At 32.5% G+C, this 21461-nt stretch overlaps 1 protein-coding gene, 1 long non-coding RNA gene and 1 pseudogene across 2 annotated transcripts; 2 read left to right on the forward strand and 1 right to left on the reverse strand.

The window, feature by feature from the left end:
• Positions 1–893: 893 nt before the first annotated feature.
• LOC143052208 (L-xylulose reductase-like) lies at positions 894–20570 on the reverse strand. Its single transcript, XM_076225179.1, has 7 exons — positions 20413–20570; positions 10226–10323; positions 7831–7985; positions 5749–5791; positions 5117–5281; positions 4106–4223; positions 894–1707 (listed from the first exon to the last, which is right to left on the reverse strand). Exons 1-7 carry the CDS (start codon positions 20462–20464, stop codon positions 1583–1585), a joined length of 756 nt encoding a protein of 251 aa, XP_076081294.1. The 5' UTR covers positions 20465–20570; the 3' UTR covers positions 894–1582.
• Positions 11949–14379, forward strand: LOC143051983 (uncharacterized; annotated as a pseudogene).
• Positions 14511–16440, forward strand: LOC143052206 (uncharacterized). Its single transcript, XR_012971034.1, has 2 exons — positions 14511–15374; positions 16017–16440. It is a non-coding gene; the product is annotated as an uncharacterized LOC143052206 (long non-coding RNA).
• Positions 20571–21461: the final 891 nt, after the last annotated feature.

The following is a 21461-nucleotide window of genomic DNA, read 5'->3' on the forward strand; positions in this document are numbered from 1 at the left end:
ATACCTTGTTTTAATTACATACCAATTATTCTTCAAGTTGAGTCTGTAAAACGTTTGAACGGATGTTCAATGATTGTCTTGTTTGGTTCCTGGTTTCGAATAAGCTAGTACCCAGCAATCTGGCTCTGTTCGAATCGGAACCGTTTATTTCTAATGGTTTCAGGAAAAATGAGCATCTGTTTTCGGACTTTTCATATCTGCGAAAGCCTACGACACCACATCTACGTCAATTAAGAAAACGTAGTATCAATGACGCGTTCATATCATAGAATAACTAAAACGTAAGTAATAACTTGCATATTTTATTTTTGCTGTAATTGAATACTAGTAATCCGGTAAGGTTACGTGTGATAACTAAAAAGTATCAAATGTTAAATGTGCCAGTGTGATATTTGATTGGTAATCAAATATGATTATTATTAGTTTAAATATAGTTTTAGTCATATATTTAGTTCTTTGCTTATTATATTCGATACAGCTATGATTTACACTCTTTAGTGTTCAGTTTTACACTTTCCTTTATTGTCTCTCAGTCATTTTCTTGTACTGAACCTCTTTTAGTTTTGGAGGGCAAGTAATGGTCATTCAATTGGTCACTTGTGAGTTGTTTAGGTATTCTCTATTGATCCTTTTGTTCCATAAATTTTCTAGTGACAGTATTGTTACTTACTTGTTTTATTTGCATTGGTGACATTTTGACAATATTTGTTATTGGATGGTATATAGATATTTCATACTACTGTTGGAATTCATTATTCATTTCTACTGGTCAGTTATTCTTTATTTTCTAACAAAAACTAATATATTGATGTTTAACATATTGAATAAAAGATGAATGAATTAGTTGAATGAGAGTATATGCAGAGGAAGTGATTAAATTAAAAACACATATATTAAAATATTTAAAATATAAACCTTTATTAGTAAAACATATTTAGTAAATGTCAAATAGAATAAATCATTTAAAAATAGTATATAAACTTCATAGTACATTAGTACAGAGATCTGATACTAAGATAGACATTTTATTGAGTACAGTGTGTTTTACTTAATGTAAGAGTAATGTCCAGGTCAGTGGTCTGATGAATGTTATATTTATTTTTATTCAGATTATGATATTGAATTGGTTACAATAGGAATCAAGAAGATGGTTCCACGCATGACCCATCATATACCACATATATGGTAAGGAGTGTGTTACATGTTTTAGTTTGCGATTGTTTTGTCTATTTTGTAACTGTATAGTGTTATAGTTTTTATAAGTAATTGTCGGAACACTAAAATTGAAATTCATAGTGCTTATGCTTATTTATAATATTTTAGAGCACATGATTATGAGACGTTATTTGTGTATTTCATTTTAATATAAAAGAAGTAATAGCATTGGAATATATTTGACTTATTCCCCTTTGTCTATAAGTCTGTTTTATTTTGTTATGTGTTGTCTATGTAATATATATTCTATTATTGTTATATATGTTGTAGGGTTTAATAATATACAATCAATGTTAATAAAATGACTATAAAAAAACCCTAGATAGTCCATTTGTAAATATTGTGCCTTTTGGACCTGCTATATTAACTACTGGACAGGGTTAGGTGATATATGTATAACGTTTCCACCATCCACGGGCACCAAGGCACCATTTATCATAGATGCATAGTCACTGAGCAGGAATGCAACTGTATTGGCAACTTCTTCTTGTTCTGAAAAAAAGATGTTCAAAATTAAAGAGGAAGTATAACATGTATAAGCACCCTAAAATATTCATATTAAAATTTTCATGTTCCTTTAAATTTACGCTATTATGATTATTTTTAAAAAATGGCCAAAATTCACCACAGAGTTTTTGTTAGAATAAGTATGATCCCATACCGGAAAAAAATTTGAACTTACATTATATAAGATACAAGCCAGTTCGTACCCTATTGGCTAATTTTATGAACCATTCAAATTAAAGAAATATAAAAAGATGTGATATGATTGCCAATGAGACAACTCTTCACAAGAGACCAAATGACACAGAAATTAAAAAATATAGACCAAAGCCCACACCGCATAGTAAGCTATAAAAGGCCCCGTAATGGCAAGTGTAAAACAATTAAAACGAGAAAACTAATGGCATAATTTATGTACAATTAAATGAACGAAATATGTAACACATCAACAAACGACAACCACTGTATTACAGGTTCATGACTTGGGACAGCACATACATGCAGAATGTGGCAGGATTAAACATGTGACCAGGATCCCAACTCACCCCTTACCCTGGACAGTGGTGTAACGGTACAACATAAGAACGAACTATCAAAATCAGTTTAAAAAGGTTTACCTCATAAGATGGATACAATTAGAAATACATCCAACAAAAACACATAGTGGACGTGGCCGGATACATTTTTACATGTAACAAAAAATTCATGCAAATTTCCAATAAATAACTTTTAGATAAATTGATTAAGTACAGTCACTGAATAACCTAAGTTTCAATGATTGTTTACATTTCATATAATCCTGGAACTAGAGATAAATGATTCTACCAACAGAAGAAAGTCTGCTTTTTATCTTGATTTTGACAACAGATGGACAATGTCAATAATATGTATGATTTATTTAATAATGTTCCATTTACAAATATTGTTTCAGTCTTAAAAGAAGTTGGAATATATTATAAAAAATAGAAATGTTATTATATTAAGAACGATTTTAATTTTTACCACGTTATCTTACTGTTGATTTTTATTTGTAAATAATCAATTTGCTTTAATCTATAATTTTAGTTTATTGAAGGTCCTTTTGTCTAATTTACAGAATATGCTTTAAATTGTAAAAAAATATTCGAATTAGCTCTCGCCGCGATATAGCCTTGTTGTGCTAATGCAGTGTAAGGCAAACAACAATCAATCAATTAATCAATGATATTGACACAGATAGACGATTTCCATCTGGAATCTATGACAAACTTGATGATTTCAACTTTCCAATTTTTAAGTCCCCAGACTCAGCACACTCTGTCTGTTCACACTAAACGAGCTTCTTTTGTTATCTAATATATATATACCTGTTTTTGTTTTTTAATGATTATCGACTGCAAAAGGCACAACAATAAAGCCATTCCTTTTTTTATAGAATTACAAATGTACCTATTCTGCCCTTTGTGATGCTCCTGCATCTATTGTATTTTTAAATTAAGTATTCGTTTTTTTACATAAATAAGGCCGTTAGTTTTCTCGTTTGAATTGTTTTACATTGTCTTATCTGGGCCTTTTATAGCTCACTATGCGGTATGGGCTTTGCTCATTGTTGAAGGCCGTACGGTGACCTATAGTTGTTAATGTCTGTGTCATTTTGGTCTTTTGTGGATAGTTGTCTCATTGGCAATCATACCACATCTTCTTTTTTATATAGTGGTGTTTAGACGTTATGAATTTTATTGGAGTTCGCTATTTTTTGTAATTTTACTTTTTTGAAAGATTTTATACATAGAATTTACTGATACATATTCCAATTTTACAAAATAACTTATCACATCGTTTGCTTTACATTTAGTGGAAATCATTCATTTCCTGTCCAGAATCTTATTTATAATACCGATTTATGTCATGCCTTTATATTTTCAGAGGAGAATATTATTGTGTATACGAACGATGCGAGTATTCCACATCTCTTTTTTACGTAAAAGGATATCGATCTTAATAAATGACATGGTTGAACGTATAGATACATCAAGTACCCAAAGTCACGTACTTTATTAAAACAAATAAATAAATGATACCTTTAACAAAATATCTTATTTCGTGCTATCTTGCATTTAAATCTTAATAATATCAGATTTTCATAAAAAAAAAAACAAACAATTTGGCTAAATCTGACAAAACCTTTTGGAACTTTTGGGTCCTCAAATCTCTTCAGTTTCGTACTTTATTAGGCCTTTTAAATGTGTTTGATTCGAGTGTCACTGATGAGTCGTTTGTGCACAAAACGTGCGTCTGGAGTATAACATTTTAATCCTTGATTTTATGAGTTTGATTATTGTAAATTTTTACAGGACATATAGAGCTATATACATAATATATATTCTTTAAGCATTCAGTAAACTACCTATAAATCGTCCCATCGGTATTCTTCCTGTAACAGAATCTTTTAGATCCTGGGTGGAAAAAACCTTCTCGTTCATAGGTGTTAATACTGCACCTGGATTACAGCTATTTACTCGAATCTGTCAATATAAAAAAATCCGTGGAAAATCAAAGCTTCGACAGAAAGAAAGTAATTCGTTGTCATTCAAGCTATGCCCAGAAGTAAAATATTTTAAACAAAGAAAGCTATTTGCCGAACATTAACCGATATTTGTCAACAATATGAACAATTCAGTCAATAATTAAGATCTTTGGCCTCACAACTGTTTTGATTCAAGCGCACCTGGCGAGTTTTGTTTATAAAGGCGCGTTCTGAATTAAAAGAATGGTGTCTTTGAAGAGTTTAGTTCCTACAAAGCTGCATATGAAAACTAGGCATGCAATGACCATTTATTTTTGTGTTTAAACAAGCTTGAAACTTAAAAAGCAACCAAGTATAGCAATTGATAAATATGTTGGACCCTTTCTCGAAATTCCACACTAAATGCAACGTACCATAAATATCAATGGCTAATCAGTGCAATAAAGAGGTCATATATACTAATAACCTTTATTTAAGGAATGACTGTAATATTTTTTCTGTCTATGAAGAAATAACATAAAAAATTTGGTGCACACCGAATAACGCCTGAATAACGCGCGTAGCAGGTTATTTAACAGTGTGCACCACATTTTTTTATGTTATTACGAATAGACAGAAAAAATATAACAGTCATTTCTTATAATTTAATTCTAAATTCCATTCCGTAGAAAACCATGAAAAAACGTTGATGACGTCACGGTCACATGTCTATGGGCTCATAACAAAATAACGTCAGCCAATCTGAAGACGCGTTACATCGAAAATTAAATTATATACCTACAACCTTTAAACTTTGTACTGTAATTACTAATTCTAAAAATAATATCGTCAACATGTTTATAGCGTATAAATGGTAGTTATTCAGGAATTTACAAATTAACCAAAGTTTACCTTGAAAGGTCCAAACTTTAATGCCATAGACTTTGTAAGCATATCAATGGCTGCCTTCGAGCTGCAATAAACAGGACAACCAGGAATAGTTAGAATACCACAGATACTTGAAATATTCACAATTGCCCCACTTCCTTTCCGTGATATAATTCCTTTGGCGACGATCTGAAATGACGCGAATATTTTTATATGCATTCATACTTGAACAAATTGTTCTATAAACTTGAATGATTAACGACAAAAAGTGTACCGTTTGAAAATGTTGAAAAATTACATAATTTTTTTTTACATATGAAGAATAAGGTTAAATGCATTCACTGTACCTAACTTGAAAATGTTTTAAATGAATTAGATTTTTAATAATATAGTACCGACTTTCATAGTTAAGTTAAACCAAATGACGAAGACGTCAGCAAATATAGGTCACCGTACGGCCTTCAACAATGGATAAATATCATACCAAGAAGCAGATTGCAAAAGGCCCCGACAAAACAAAACGACAATAATTCGAACGAAAAGCGCCGAGTCCTTCCCCTAACCTGGGACAGTGTTCTTACAGTACAACATAAGAAAAGAAGAGTACATTTCCAAGTGTATAGTGTTTAAGCGAGTTAAATGTATTTATATTATACCTGAGATATGTTCAAAGCTGCCTTAACATTCACTTCAAAATGTCTACAATAAAAAAAAGCATGTGAAAAGATTACACCTTATATGTACAATGTGCTATTTAATGAAAGTTAATGAAAGGAATGAATGATTGTAATATATATGACTACATTTTACAATATGTCACATTCTATCTGAAGTTCATGTCATTTTGAAACGACACATCCCCTTTATTACCGACCAACTTTCTAGGCTGCATCTCTTAAGGATAATTTCAATTGTAAATATGAAAGGAAAAAGACCTGTTAATAAGTGGATGTAGTTTTGTCCTCTACTCTTACCTGGCCGACAAAATGTTTCTATACCAAAAAAGGGAAGCAAATAATACCAAAGGAACATACAAACTCATAAGTGGAAAATAAATTGCAACGCCATGGCTAAAAAAGAAAAAGCTCAACAGGCAATAAATAGTACAGACAATTGTTGCAAGAGTATGACACTCTCTCTACGCTTGGCATCGGATTTATCTACCTTATTCTTACCGGAAGTTGTTGCGTACTTATACATCCCGCACAGCCAATCGGACGCTACACGTTGTCAAGGGTTTTACAACCGGTCAAAAGAAGAGCAAAGTGACCATATTTATATTCTCAAGTCACCCTTCGGGAGCTAATTTGAAATAAAAGTTACCAATAATGCAAATCATTCAACAAGATAACAGAAAGGAGCTGTTTCAGATCGAATGGTCAAGGTTTAGATACTTGTATACCCATCTCCCCTTTTGAGATGTAATTTGTATAATATATTATTAATCCCCCTTTAAAGCAAATGCAAAAGACTAATTGCTAGTCGAGGTCAGAATCGAACAATTAATTCATATTCGGCAGCGGCAGCCATCATTTTTTACACTGATTATGATTTTTGACAAGATTTCAGTCAGACCCGCAAGCATGCTACTTTTTAATAAATGGTGAAGTACTTTAAGGACAAAAGCACTTCTAGGAAGTCAATTAACGAGTTTCATTCTTTGATTATCTTACAGATCTTGTCATGTCAATAATCTTGGTTCTCTTCATCTAATATACTTTCGAGATATAGTTAAAAACGTAAACGGGTTAACAATCATGTAACGGCCAATACTTCTATATAAAATCGATTAATGTTTCTGTTATGTTAACATGCTTAGATATCTCATTTTGCTAATCATTTATGGTTTTCACTTCAAAAAATAGTTTCACAAAAATTGAAAGAAATCGTCACTAAAGGACAGAAACTCATATAAGTAGTTCATCGACAGTTTCGTACATAACAGTCATTTGTAGGTCTGTCATATTGGTTCCTTTTCCTTATGCCTCTCTATATTTTTTGATTATTTTTGCTGTACAAGTCTTTCTATATCAATGATTATTTTTGCTTTACATGCCTCTCTATATTTTTGATTATTTTTGCTGTACAAGTCTTTCTATATCTATGATCATATTTGCTCTTCATATCTATAATCTGTTTTGCTGTCCAGTTCTTTCTACATCTATGATCCTTTTCAAGATTATAGAAAATAGAGGAGCAAGAACTCCAAATGAGAGCAATTGACAATTCCGAGCAAAAAGAAACGTTTTAAATGAGAGTTTGTCTCCTTCTCTTATACGTGTCCTATATGACCTCCCTTAAATGTTGTCTTTTTTGTTATATGTTTAGCAAGTATAGCCATAGTTGTTCATATGGATCAAATACAAACAGATGCGCCATAAAACATCGAGATAAAATGTGTATATATGCTTGGCCTTATATTTTCAATGGACGAGATTTTTTAATTAATGACTTCGTAAGACGACGGACACCAAGTGATGAGAAAAGCTAATGCTTTTTTTTTTATCTTTAATGAGCTAACAAAAAACACACACATTGATAACTTTGCCCATTCTTTGATTGTTTGGGCATTGTCTTGTCGTTGTGTAGATCTAAATTATTTTGTCAATGGTGTAGTTGTTTTGTCGACTTTTGGTCTTTGATTGTCACACCCCCTCCCCTTTTTTAAGTTTCTTATATATAACAGACTTTAAGCAATTTATTATGGAAGACTGTATAATGATACGTCTATAACTTACTCGTCAATGAGCTCTTCTGTTGTTTCAAGAACAGATTTGTACCTAATAATTGCAGCATTATTTACTAAGAGATCTACTTTTCCTACGTCTACAATCACTTTCCTTGTGTTGTTCCATTTTCCAATATCTAAACATCGTGTTTCAATCGATGGATCCTATAAAAAATATACAAGTTCTCAGTGTAATAAACGTGGTCGTACATTTTCTGTCGTTCATAAAATCTTTATATACAATGTATTTCACTTGATGAATCCTAAAAATAATAGGCAAGCTCTCGTCATTTTTTACGTGTCGGTTCATTGCATTCTGCGGATAATTATATCTTTAAATATGGCATATACACTTAACTTCTATTCAAGACAAAACTTTAATTTACACATCACTAGATTGTAAGTTGTGGTCTCATTGACGCATAACCAATATTTTTTTATATCAATTTTTGTAGATACGTGACTGCTACATAGATAATGCTATTTTTTTTTTGGCATTATGAGCTGTAAAATTAATTTTCATTGTGCCAATATTTGCCTCCATACATTTAGCAGAAATATTTAAATGACACTACCATAATAGACAAAACTACCTAGAAATAAACCACTGGCATTTTCATTTATTCAAAAAGGGTGTTCGAATGAACTTTCGATTTTTTTTTATACAACGCTGTATAACCAACACAAAAAAAACTAAAAGAGAGGCGATATATACCAAAGGGACATTCAAACTCATCGAACAATAAACTGAAAACGCCATGGTAAAAAACATAAAAGACCAGAAAACAAACAACTCTATACAGAACACAACATAGTAACTAGAGACTGAGCAACACGAACTCCACCAAAAAGCGGGGGTAATATAAGGTGCTTCGGAAGGATAATAAGATCCTGCTCCACATCTAGCAAACGTCGTATTGCTCGTCTCTTTTAACAACCCCGATAATAAGTCTAATTCGGTAGGTCACTTTCGAGGAAAAACGGACTGGATTGTGGTTAAGACAATTGAAATGTATCCGTCGTCATCTGTGAAACATATTCCATAATGGTCAACAAACTCGTGATAGCATCCGTAAAAGAGATGATTTCAGCTTCGACACTTGGAACTCTTAGTTTAATAGCTTCGTTGTGAGAAACATCCCTCTACCAAGGAAACAACGATAGGAAATTCAAGCTTTGGAATATCGTATCACCTGGGAGATATATACTCCATATACAGGCGCTGCTAGAATGTTGCTGCATAGAAATAGACAGTTCATAATTGGGAAACTCTTGATGTAAATCAAGGTATGAGTCAGGCCTAACTGTATCTGCTGTATCCTTTATTCCAAGTTCAATGCGATAGATGCGTTCAACAGACAGCAATCTTATGAATATTTAGTTAGAGAACATGATCTCTAAAGCGGAAAGTTAAGTTAAAGGATAATGTTAGCTAGCTTCTGTTCATTCTTCCTAAGAAGCTCCTTCATGAAGTAGGCTCATATGAATAAAGAAACAAGTCGTCAAGTAGAAGAACACATTTGGTTCGGCCAATTATTTGTTGAAAAACTCGTCCTCCAAACGTAACAAATATGTTGTCAATAAAGAAATCAAGCATTTTGATAATTTCAGTTTCAGAGAATTTTTGGTTAAAATCAGAGTGATTTTTGACAAAGTACGATGTATCCCTACCTTAGGCAAAATACTTAGATCTATATTGGCCTTTTCTTTTTATTAAATGGAAGAAAAGTTGAATGTTTGTATACTATTGAAAGGAAAAGAGTCTTAGATTGTATGTACTCTAAAAAATAAAATTACAAAAATACTGAACTCCGAGGAAAATTAAAAAGGGAAAGTCCATAATCAAATGGCAAAATCAAAAGCTCAAACACATCAAAAGAATGGATAACAACTGTCATCTTCCTGACTTGGTACAGGCATATTTTTATGTAGAAAATGGTGGATAAACCTGGTTTTGAAGTAGCTAAACCTCTCACGTGTATGACAGTCGCATCGAGTTCCATTATATTGACAACGATGTGTGAACAAAACAAACAGATCTTATAGGTAAAAATATCAAAAATAGTGGTACGGCAGTCAACATTGTTTTATAATCTTAATCACCACAAAAACAAACAAATATTTGTTTTTTGAGTATCCATTTTTATTTAGTATATAATTTTATCGATAAAAAAATACTTTCTTAAGTTTGTTTTATAATATGATGGCGTTAGACATTTTCTTTTGTAAGGTTAACATTTTAAAGGACCCTTTTGTCATTTGATTTTGCCTTGTGATTATGGACTTTCCGATTAGATTTTCCTCTGAGTTCAGTATTTTTTGTGACTTCCCTTTGTAATGTCCAGTAATGGCGGACAAATAGCGATAAAGTGTATAGAGTTTTATTTTGCACAAACTTTTCTTACCTCCACTTTTAAGCTGTCAAGATCTGTCTGGGTCCTGCTAACAGCATAGACTTTCGCTCCAAGCTTTGATAACCTAAGAGCGATACAGCGTCCGATACCTATTAAACGGGCGAAAACATGGAGTTAACAAATAAATTTATAATAATGCAACCACATGACTTTTGAAAATGCTTCAATTACAATGTTTCGGAGATCATATCGTACAACATCATGAACATGTTGTATAAAGAAATATAGTCATATTGACACTTGGCTTTTTGGACGACCTTGTGGCTGTATAGGATTTATATATAATACACATCCATAAGGGACGCCATCAAAAGTTCAATGTAGGATAAAAAAAAAAACTTAATTCACATAGTTTTTTCACTGACCCCTTGTTTAAACATTTATTGGTTATTTATCTCAAAAATTACAAAATTTTATCGAATTTGACCGTTTGAAATTTTCAAAATTTATCAACAAGTTGGCTTACAAGGCACATGAAAAAAGTAGAATTTTGGGAAAAAAATAATTTTCCCCTAACAAAATTTCCTACAGAATGTCTTTGCATTCTTTTAACCTGTAATAGACACAGGAGTACTGTCCCAATAATAATTGTAATTAATTTATAAGGAAAAACAGTAATAATTTAGTATGGGACGAGTATTCTTGGGACGAGATGACAAAATTTTTGATCAGAACTATTTATTGATTTCTCTCCCCAGACTTCAAAATGGCCCTGTCATTAATAGCAGATGCTATCAGTAATCATTGTTTTGACAGTCTGTCACTATTTAAGTACTATCTTTGATTTAATATAGATTATCTATTAGCATAAGATTGTACTAGGATTAATGTTCAGATCATATCTTCTAGAAAATACTCATTGGTGTTTTTTAAGCATTCCTTGTATGAATGGTAATTTTCTACCTTTTTTGTCCACATCATTAAAACAAGAAGCTCTTTAGTTTAATGTTTGGTAGTGTCAAACATGAACACCTTCCTGGATCTGTCTGCATAATTCTCACAGCCCAAAGCAAACAACATAAATGCTTGATCACTCTTTAATTTACTGCTATTAAAACGCACTAATGACTTTCAATACATGTGTAAGAGTTGTCTTCCATAGACCAGGCCTATCCCCTTAAAACTAGGGGTAATTGTGAATACATTAATGAAATAAAACAAAAACCATCTTACTATTCAGGTTGTATAGGATTATCAACAATAAATGCTATGAATTTCGAAAATATATTTAAACATTCTACTTTTATAATTATTGCGGGCAAATGAAATTATGTAATTTCAACCGTTTGAAGGAACTGAATTAGATTGAAATTAATTTCTTCTAGCTGTCTGCCCATAGACCGTTATTTGTATTCCCGCGCTTCATGAGATATAACAATTCAGCACGACAGGGCCAACTCGATTAGACGTGTTTTCCAGTTAACAGTAAACATGGATTCAGATACACCCTCTGATGAAATATCTTTGCGTACAGTTTTAGACGCGGTTAATCGTCAAAAGAAGGATATTGAAGTTCTTGTGGACACCAAAATTAGCGAAAAGATTAATAGTTTGCGCGATAAAATCCATGGCACAAGCCAATGTATGAAATCCCAAGTCAAGAAGTTGAAGTCGGACTCCCAGTATAAATGGCGTTCTGAAGGTAATAAATTTCATTTCAATGGTAATAGCGAAAATTTAGAAGATTTAACCCAAGCTCTTTGGGCTATTGACAATGGCAAAGCTGACTATGCCAGAGACATTATTTATTCGTGTACCGAGAGGCTTAAACAAAGAAATAAGTTAAGAAAGATCGCGGATACTTCTGATGGGGAATGGGACACCGCTCGCCAGTACGAGGCAAACCCAATTGCTAGTGATTCAGAAGATGAGTCCAAGATAATCAGAGCCGAAAACAGGGCCATCAGGAAGAAAAAGGCAAAGGGCAAGCGAGCAGGTACACAATAACAGATTCCTTCCACTGCCAACCCTAGCTTCAATCCGCAACAGCCCTTTCGAGGGGAGCAGCTGTCTTGGTATGGAGGTTGCCCGTATGCACAAGACTAGTACGCTGGAAAATCTCAACGGGGACCATGCTTCAACTGTGGGTCGTACAAGCACTGGAGAGTTAACTGCCCCTTCAAAAACAACAAGACTGCAGCACCACACAAAAGAAACTAGTTTTGTAAAAGATGAGTATAATTTTTACACAAGTTCTTTAGAAAATGTGTTTGAACCAACTTTTAAACACGATTATTTTGCTTCTGACCACAATTTCAAGTTACTGGTATTTTATTCAAGATTTTGGAATGGAAATTCTGCTGGTATTGATGCTTTCACAGTAGATTGGTTTGGGGTTAACGGTATTTTTGTACCACCTGTATTTTATTATATCACGTGTTTTTAATTACACGAGACATGTTACGCTGTGGGGCGATGTTACAGATCAGTTATCGAATATGTAGAATTACTAAGTGATAAGGAGTTTTATACCCCTGGTAAAACCAAGAAGGCCATTTTTGGTAATACTGATCTTACATTCAAGATGTTAGCCTTGAGGCTAGATTTCTGAAAATAATGCTGACATGTATGAAGGTTGTAAACCTATTTTGTTTATTAAGTTGCTTAAGCTTATCTGTATTTTACAGATGATATTTTATAGGCGGCAGTAGTGCCTTGTTTGTGAACTAACGTTACAATGCATATCTGAATTTCAGATTTTGGCATTAAGGCTATAATTGGCCTTGTTGAGAACTAATATACGGATTTTTTGTGTTATTAAATTTGCTGTTACAAAGTGTTAAAAATTATTATAAATTAAGGAATGTATCTCCCTCATGCAAAGCTCTGATTCCTTTCACGGATTTGGCTATACTTTTTGGAACTTTTGGATTATAGCTCTTCATCTTTTATTTAAGCTTTGGATTTTACATATTTTGGCCACGAGCATCACTGAAGAGGCATGTATTGTCGAAATGCTCATCTGGTGCAGTAAATTCGTATCGTTAATGTTATTAATACTAACAAATACAAATGCTTATGTTCAGTATTTAAGACTAGTGTATATAGTTTTGTGAGATGTACTAACAAATATTTTTCTGTTGGTAGTGTCTATCTTTTAAGATGCTGTTATTGTTTAATTACTGTTTATACATGTGCTTTTACAGACTTATGAATCTGAGATTAATATTCTGCCACCAACTCTGCATACCAATGTTGATGTTCTTATGGATTTACTTTGCAGATCTAAAGCTGACAGTACCGTTAAAACTTACCATGCAGGATTCATCCGTTGGAAAAAGTGGGCCTTTCATAACGGTATGAATGGTTGTGATATTTTACCGGCAAAACCTCTGCACGTTGCCCTTTATTTATCTTCATTAGTTCATAACAGTCAAACTGCAAGTCCGGTAATTTCAATATTTTATAGTATACAATGGGCACATCACATGATTGGGAAAAACGTCTCCTACCAAAAATTAAGTTATGAAAAATGTTTTAGAAGGTGCAAAACGGCGCTTAGCTACACGAACGGAGAAAAAGGAACCAGTTACTCCTGAGCTCTTATCTAAAGTGTATAGTGCATTATTTAAAGAATATAATGTTATGTCACAGCGTATTATTTGCGCGTGTTTACTTGCTTATTCTTGATTTTTGAGAATATTCGAGCTATTAAATATACGGATGTGTGATATCAAGTTTGAATTAGGTTATATCTCTATATTTATTCCGAAAAGTAAAACTGATATTTATCGTGATGGCAATTCTGTAGTAATAGCCTGTGTTGATTCCGATATGTGTCCAGTAAAGAATTTAAAGTTATATTTGTTGTGGGCAGACATTTCGCCGGATTCAGAAGAATTTATTTTTAAAATTTTAACAAAATTCAAGAATCGATATGTACTTCGGAAGGATAATAAACCACTGTCTTACACACGTATGAGAGAATTATTTATTGAAGCTTTTCAACCATTTGTGTCAAATATTAAGAAGTATGGATTGCATAGTTTACGTTCTGGTGGAGCTACAACTTGCACTAATTTAGGCATTTCCGATCGATTGTTCAAAAGACACGGTAGATGGGGCGTTCAGAGACCGCCAAGGATGGTTATATTAAAGACTCTTTAAAAGAAAGATTAATTGTTTCTGAAAATTTAGTTTTATAACCTGACATTGACTTTTTATTTTCAAATTGAATTAAGTTCTATAAGCAAGATACAAATTTTATTGTCCGTTCTTTGTAGTTCAGCACATGGCACTGTCGTGTGGGTATTCAATTTGAACTTTAGTTTGGTTTTTAAAGGCAGTGCTTTAAGGCCTGACTTTCAAGTCATGAGGTTCATCTTTTCATACGCAATCTATGCAGGGGTTCTTTTGGCCAGAAATAGATCCGGAAATGTTTGAATTTCTCCTCTTCTTTTTATGGTATGATATGGTTTTTGTTTCTTTCATTTACATTGGGGACTAAAGAAACGATCAGTGTGAATTGTTCGTTTTATAGAACTTGTTATTAATGTGTATTTTGCATTATAAGCAGTCAACCTGACTACAAACTATCATTATTTGTATTCCGTGTGGAAAGAGGTCGGGTCAATTTCGAGTGTTATCTGACATCTAAAGATTTTTTAATTAGTTCAGACGTTGATATAACAATGAAAAGTCGACTGAACATGATTAATATTGCATCTTCTATAATTCAAAGCGGAATTCGGTTTATAAACGAGAAACCGTAAAGCGTTTTCAATTTCGGTATTAGTTATGTATGTTGTGTACGTATTATCCTGGTTCCCGGTACTACGTTCCGGGTATTAGTTATTTGATATATCTGATGTGTAACATTACGATCAGGTACCAGCCAATCTACGTGTGTATGTGTACATGATTTCCCGCCAAAATGACCGACTTACAGCTATGGAAAAATAGTCCATAAACGTTCCGTATAATGATATGCAAATTCATAATTAATCGTAACTTTTTTTATCTTTATATAATAAATATAACAAAATGGATTCCACAAAATTGAAAATAGCATTATTTTACGAGGATTTCTAATATTTTTTTTCACTTCCGGGCGCAGTAATACGTATGTTTTGAAGAAGCTCGAAGAAATTGACAAAGTGAATTGAGAAGGAAACGGATAGATATACGTCCTTGCTATCAGGTAAAACAATTTAAATGTACAGAAAAAACACATTTACTCCACACAAATAGTACAGGCTTAAGCATTTTATTGTCTTATACACGACTGTAGTCTAGTGTTTAAACGACGGCGGTGACCTACAAGGTACGGGTCATACTGGGTCAAGTCTAAATATGTAAACATATCCACGTGCTATTAGGTAGAAAGCATCGTAATGCAATATCTACAATTTTTTCCTCCTTTATACATCGTTTAACCAGATATATTTCTCTTTCAAATACACTTAAACACGGGTTGTATGTACGTATCTTTTCTAGTGTTTTCTTGTCCTTATTAAAGTTCATTTGTTGATGTTTAAATATTTTTGAACGACTGAACACAGGAGTGAATGAATGCAACAATTATATATACTGAAGACTTGGGCTGTACAATGATAGTGTACGTATATCATACTGATAATTATTCTAGCAGTAATTATGTTAATTTAGGATGTAATGACAGGAATTCATGAGCTATGCCTCAGGCTATCTGAAAAAATATCAATGACAATGTAAACAGGAACAAAACATTGACACGAATGATGCTCTCTTCTATGTTATAGTTATTTAGGTATGTGTGTTGCACAAGTTTCAAAAAAACTTCAGTTATAAAACTTTTTTTCAGGGCACAAACCCACTTTAAAGAGACTTGTCTACTGCCATACCCATCCTATGTTCATGCACCATTTGCAAACAAGAGACTGAATGGTTTGCAAAATTAAAAATCAGGACGGTGTCCAATTAAACCAAAAGAACTAAACTGGATGAATATTGTAGGAGAAATCTAGAGGAAAGTTTTGATTTGTGAAATTGGTTTTCCTGAAAAGTCATTCATCCTAGCCTGCAGAAAGGAACTATAACTGTCCACCACCAACTGACGAGCTAATGTTGAGCTTCACATATGGAATTACTCAAATACCATCAATGTCTATGTTTTCAGCACAGATTTCACAAGTTATGACACAGCTGTGCTTTTTTTTTTTTTGTATACCTGTTAAAGAGTTGTATACTAAATTTTATTTTTTTATCAATAAATATATCTTGTGTCATTTAAGAACTTGTATTTTGCCAAAAAATGCATACTAGTGAATGAAAGTGGTGCAGTTCATTTTGCTTTGGTATATAGAATTGAATTACAATTGTTCATGTTATTGGAATGCATATAAAAATAAGGAGATGTGGTACAATGTATATACATGATATTTAGTTAGTTTATCAAGCAAAAGTGAATAAGAAATAGGTATAAGCAGTTACAGGTACTACTGTACAATCTCAAACAATGAGAAAAACTCATACCGTAAAGAGAATTTCATATTTACAAGTAAGTTTTGTTTTTGCGTTGAATAATTTTCTTCTATTGTTTTAATTGCAAATATGGGAAGTGGTTAAAATGCTAATGAGACAGCTGTTATGGCCACAGAGCCTTAATTGAAAACTTATTTTTCATTCATACCGGTAAATTTTGCCTGGAGTTAGAAACATATCTGCCAACTTTTCAAAATGCACATGGGGGTTTTACGTGAAAGATAGTTCATATAGTCACACAAAACCTTCAAGGGTGCCTTCAAATGGAAGCAGGACAAGTCGCCCCACTGGCTAATCGCCCACTTTTAAAAAAACCGCCACAAACTGATTTATCAAATCGCCCCACATGTGAAATTGGTTAAATCATGTTAAATATTACTCCTGCCAACCCGCCCTACTTATAAAAAAACGGTAATATTTAGATTAATATATATATATATAATTGAAAATAAAAACTGGCACCACTTTAATGAAAACTAATCTACACAGAATACAAACAAACCAAAAATTTATTTAATTACTATTATTGATATACTGAAATTATAATTCTAAAAAAAAAATGTATTGTTGAAGAATAACTAAGTTTAGAAGCTTAGTTATTTGCATAACAATTGAAAAGAAACCTGTTAATTGTATCATAATGCAATATAAGGAATTTAACTTATATTCAACGGGATAACATCTTTTTCCATAAGTGGGGAGAGTTGGCATTACTAAATTCATCCTGGTTAATAATATATTTATCTAGATTTCACCGATTTCCATTAGGTGGGACCAGTTAGCAGGAGTAATATTAACGGAATTTAACTTATATACAACGGGATAACATCTTTTTACATGAGTGGGGCGAGTTGGCATTAGTAAATTCTTCCTGGTTAATAATATATTTATCTAGATATTATCGTTTTCTATTAGGTGGGGCAAGTTGGCAGGAGTAATATTAAGGGATATAACACATTTCACAAGTGGGGCGATTTGGTTATCCAGGTTGGGGCAGTTTTTTTTTTTAAAGTGGGGCGAGTTAGTGAAAAAGTGGGGCTATTTGCTAATGGGGCGATTTGTCATGGATTCCCTTCAAATATATTCTAATGTGGTTTTTGGCTTCTTCGTGCATAAACAAGCTCATTGCCATTGTTGAATTAATTGTTTTCTTTAAAATAGTCGACAAAATTGCTCTTACAAAATTTCCATTTGGGAGCCTCGAGCTCGATGGGGGAAATACTCTGCAAATACTGACAGTTGGCAGGTATGGTCATTAAAAAAGTTGATGTGTTACTATGTACATTTACCATTATGTTACTTGATGTTCTTGCTATACACACAGTACAGAGACTAGTCAATCTTTGTGAACTATTTTTTATGGGAGTCATAGAATATGCGTATACAATCAATAATTAAAAATAGTCTATTTATATTGAAAAGGAAAAGTTCTTATATGTCTAAAGAAGAGGGACGAAAGACACCAAATGGACAGTCAAACTCATAAATTTAAAGCAAACTGACAAGGCCATGGCTAAAAATGCATTTCATGGCGAGTCACAGAAAATATACTGTAAACAGTAGACTATAGATATAGGTGAACTAGGTACAAAAGAACTAAATCTTAAATTTTACAAACCACCTCTGTTCTATGGAAGATAATGATATAACTGGACTAGAAATACACACAACCTGTAATTAACTGCCTTTACAGCGCTTTCGCGCTTTGATTATTAGTGCTATGTGTATAGAGTTGGGTAGTCTATGGGCGTTAGTAATTGGTAGAACAAATGTAATTTCAACCGTTTGAAGGAACTGAATTAGATTAAAATCAATTTCTTCTAGTTGTCTGCCCATAGACTGTTATTTGTATTCCCGCGCTTCATGGGATATAACCATTCAACACAACAGGGCCAACTCGATTAGACGTGTTTTCCCAGTTTAAATTTTTATCTTGCTTATGTGAATTTATTTGATGTTATGATAAATGTTTTGATTTCAGTAGTAATTATAAATTACTGACTATATTTTGTCGACATGCTATTATGTATCATAATGTGCAATTAAAATCAGCACATGGCACTGTCGTGTTGGTATTCAATTTGAACTTTAGTTTGGTTTTTATTAGTGTGATGTGTAAAGAGTTGGGTAGTCTATCGGCGTTAGTAATTGGTAGAAGAAATAAAGTATTGTTTTTATTTGTTCAAAAGTCTCGGATTGAAAAGGAGTTATACACAAGAAAGGCACTTATATTTTTGACGGAAACCCGAATTTTTAAAACAATTAAACTTTATCAGCTGTTTCGTGCAAAGCGGTGGCTGTAATATTTTTAATTTGAAGAAGTTGATTAATTTGTTTTGAATTTTGCACAAGTTTTTAAAATTTTCGTATTTGATTTGGCATCCAACAGTTTTATATATACAGATCTGCGTCACTAATGAGTCTTGTGTTGACGAAACGCGCGTCTGGAGTCTTGTTCATAATTAAAAGCCTGATATCATCCAATATGTTTATGTTTTGTTTTGATACTTTCGTATTTTCGATGATTTAACATTATGAAAGAATGAGTGTTTTTTTAATATTCCATCTTATTACAGAAAAATAATTTGGAATTCTTCATAGGGTAAATTAGTTACCAAATTATTATTTCAGAAAGACAATTTGTAGTAAGGATGTGCAAATTATTTTGTGCATAAAAAGTTTTCTTACTAAGGAAAATATATTAAACAGATCCAGAGGTTTTGAAAAATGCAAACAATAACATATGTATATATTATACGTTCCAAAATAACGCTAATTTTGAGATCATACTTAACTTTATTTAGGTTTACTCACATCAAACCGTTGACATAATAGCTCCTGCCATTGCTAATTTATTCAATAAAAGTAAGCAACAAGATTAATCATTTGACACTTTGTTTTTTGCAGATAAGAGAAGGTGAACTATATATTTGTGGGATAGGCCCGTAAATGTTATGATCTTGCATATTAAAAACCACCAATGCTAACTAATAATTAATTATTATTTCTTTTTTATCTTTCTGAACCTTGAATAGTTTTATATACTTTGCAATGTTTCCGTCATCAGCTTAAATATATTAATCACTGAATATGAATTAAACAGCCTATTTATTGTGGATGAAAATCCAAGACCATAATGGGCCGGCAAGAGAATGGCCTTACATAATTAGAGCCATCTTTCAACACGTGGTTTAAATCACTAACAAGGATGCAGCGTGATGTAGTAGTAATGGTCTCCACCCTAACTGAGTACTGCGATGAGCTGGTGTTGCTCAGGGACGAGGCTGCTCTGAACTATATTTGAGAATATTATACTTTGTTTGAATAATTATCACCTGTATGCCTTGAACACAGGCGACATCAATTACAAAACAAATTCCTGAAAGTTTGTGAAGCGAAAAGACGTTAACCTATGAATCAGTCATTGTTGCTAGCTTAACATTCAGTGGCAAATTGTAAACCTATGACAAAGAGAAGCTGTTAGACGCAAATTTATAAATCCTGAACAAGCAAGAGGACGCTTATCATGAGCAAGCGTTGTACTGTGGACTTAAGTCAACCCTACTAAAACGTTTCTACAGGTTAACATATGACTTTGATAATAGCCAAAGAGTAACACAATACGTATAATCACATTCCTGATCGTAATGAACAACAAAAGTAATAGATTCGAAGTAAATAGCAAGAATTTTACTTAATATATCTAAATTACCAACCTTTACCGGCACCAGTGACAAGAGCAATTTTCCCTTCGAAGTTAATATTCATTTCTATAAGTTACTGTTTACAGTTTAGCTCCTTTGAATTAGTTAAAGGTACCTACAAACTCACCAACCGTAAGATTATGTAATTAGTGATATTTTAGTATAGAAATTTAAAGCACGGAATGCATTCAGCTGTAAAATTTCCTTTGTGTAAACAACACCTGCCAATTGAAGATATGTAACTGCATTTTTTTCTAAATATAACTTGTTTGTTGCATAATATTGTTGTATTTAATGTGCTTAAATTTATGAAATGTTCATATATTTTCTCCAATATAAAAATAGATTGCGTGTTGTTACCGCATATTGCTACACATGAGTGCGGACTTTACTGTAATACCTGTATGTCAAGGTTTGTTTATTTGTGTTTTGTAAAAAGGTTAGCTGATCCCGTCTATGAAACGAACTTCACAAGTCGAATTGCACTTGTTACAGGTGCTGGTACACGTCAACGAAGAACGGATACATTGCAAAGAGGGCATTTTGCTAATAATTGGTGAAATATTTTTAAAATCAGACAAATTGTCTTTCAGACTCAATTCAAAAATTAAATATAAATTATAAAACGAACTATACCTGGACAGCATTTAAATCTTTTAATACACCTTATATACCTGTAGGGATCATTAAAATGTTAAAATAAATTCTCACATCTTTTGGAAATGATATAACATTTAAATTTGAACTATTTCGAGCAAACTGTATTAATATCATTATTATGAACGTAATAGCAACGTCTTTCTTATTCTTTTAATTTTTGCTACAAATCTTGATAAAATACACTGATGTTTTGATGAGAATAAAAAAATAATTAAATTAAATATAATTCGCATGTACGTTAAATTTTTGCACAAAAGACATTACGACTCCATTGGTTCATAGGTGGTCAAAATTCAAGCCATTAAGACTACATTGGTTTATAGGTGGTCAAGACAAAAGACATTAAGACTACATTGGTTCATAGGTGGTCAAGACAAAAGACATTACGACTACATTGGTTC

Source organism: Mytilus galloprovincialis, chromosome 11 (assembly GCF_965363235.1).
Source record: "Mytilus galloprovincialis chromosome 11, xbMytGall1.hap1.1, whole genome shotgun sequence".
In the NCBI taxonomy this organism is placed as follows: Eukaryota; Metazoa; Mollusca; class Bivalvia; order Mytilida; family Mytilidae; genus Mytilus; species Mytilus galloprovincialis.

Excerpts from the sequence above, each read along its gene's own strand:
- LOC143052208 (XM_076225179.1), bottom strand. The coding sequence starts at position 20,464 with ATGAATATTAACTTCGAAGGGAAAATTGCTCTTGTCACTGGTGCCGGT. Across the intron at positions 7,986-10,225 it reads TTGACAGCTTAAAAGTGGAG|GATCCATCGATTGAAACACG; the intron begins GTAAGAAAAGTT and ends TATTTTTTATAG. Across the intron at positions 1,708-4,105 it reads ACCGATGGGACGATTTATAG|AACAAGAAGAAGTTGCCAAT; the intron begins GTAGTTTACTGA and ends TCTTTTTTTCAG.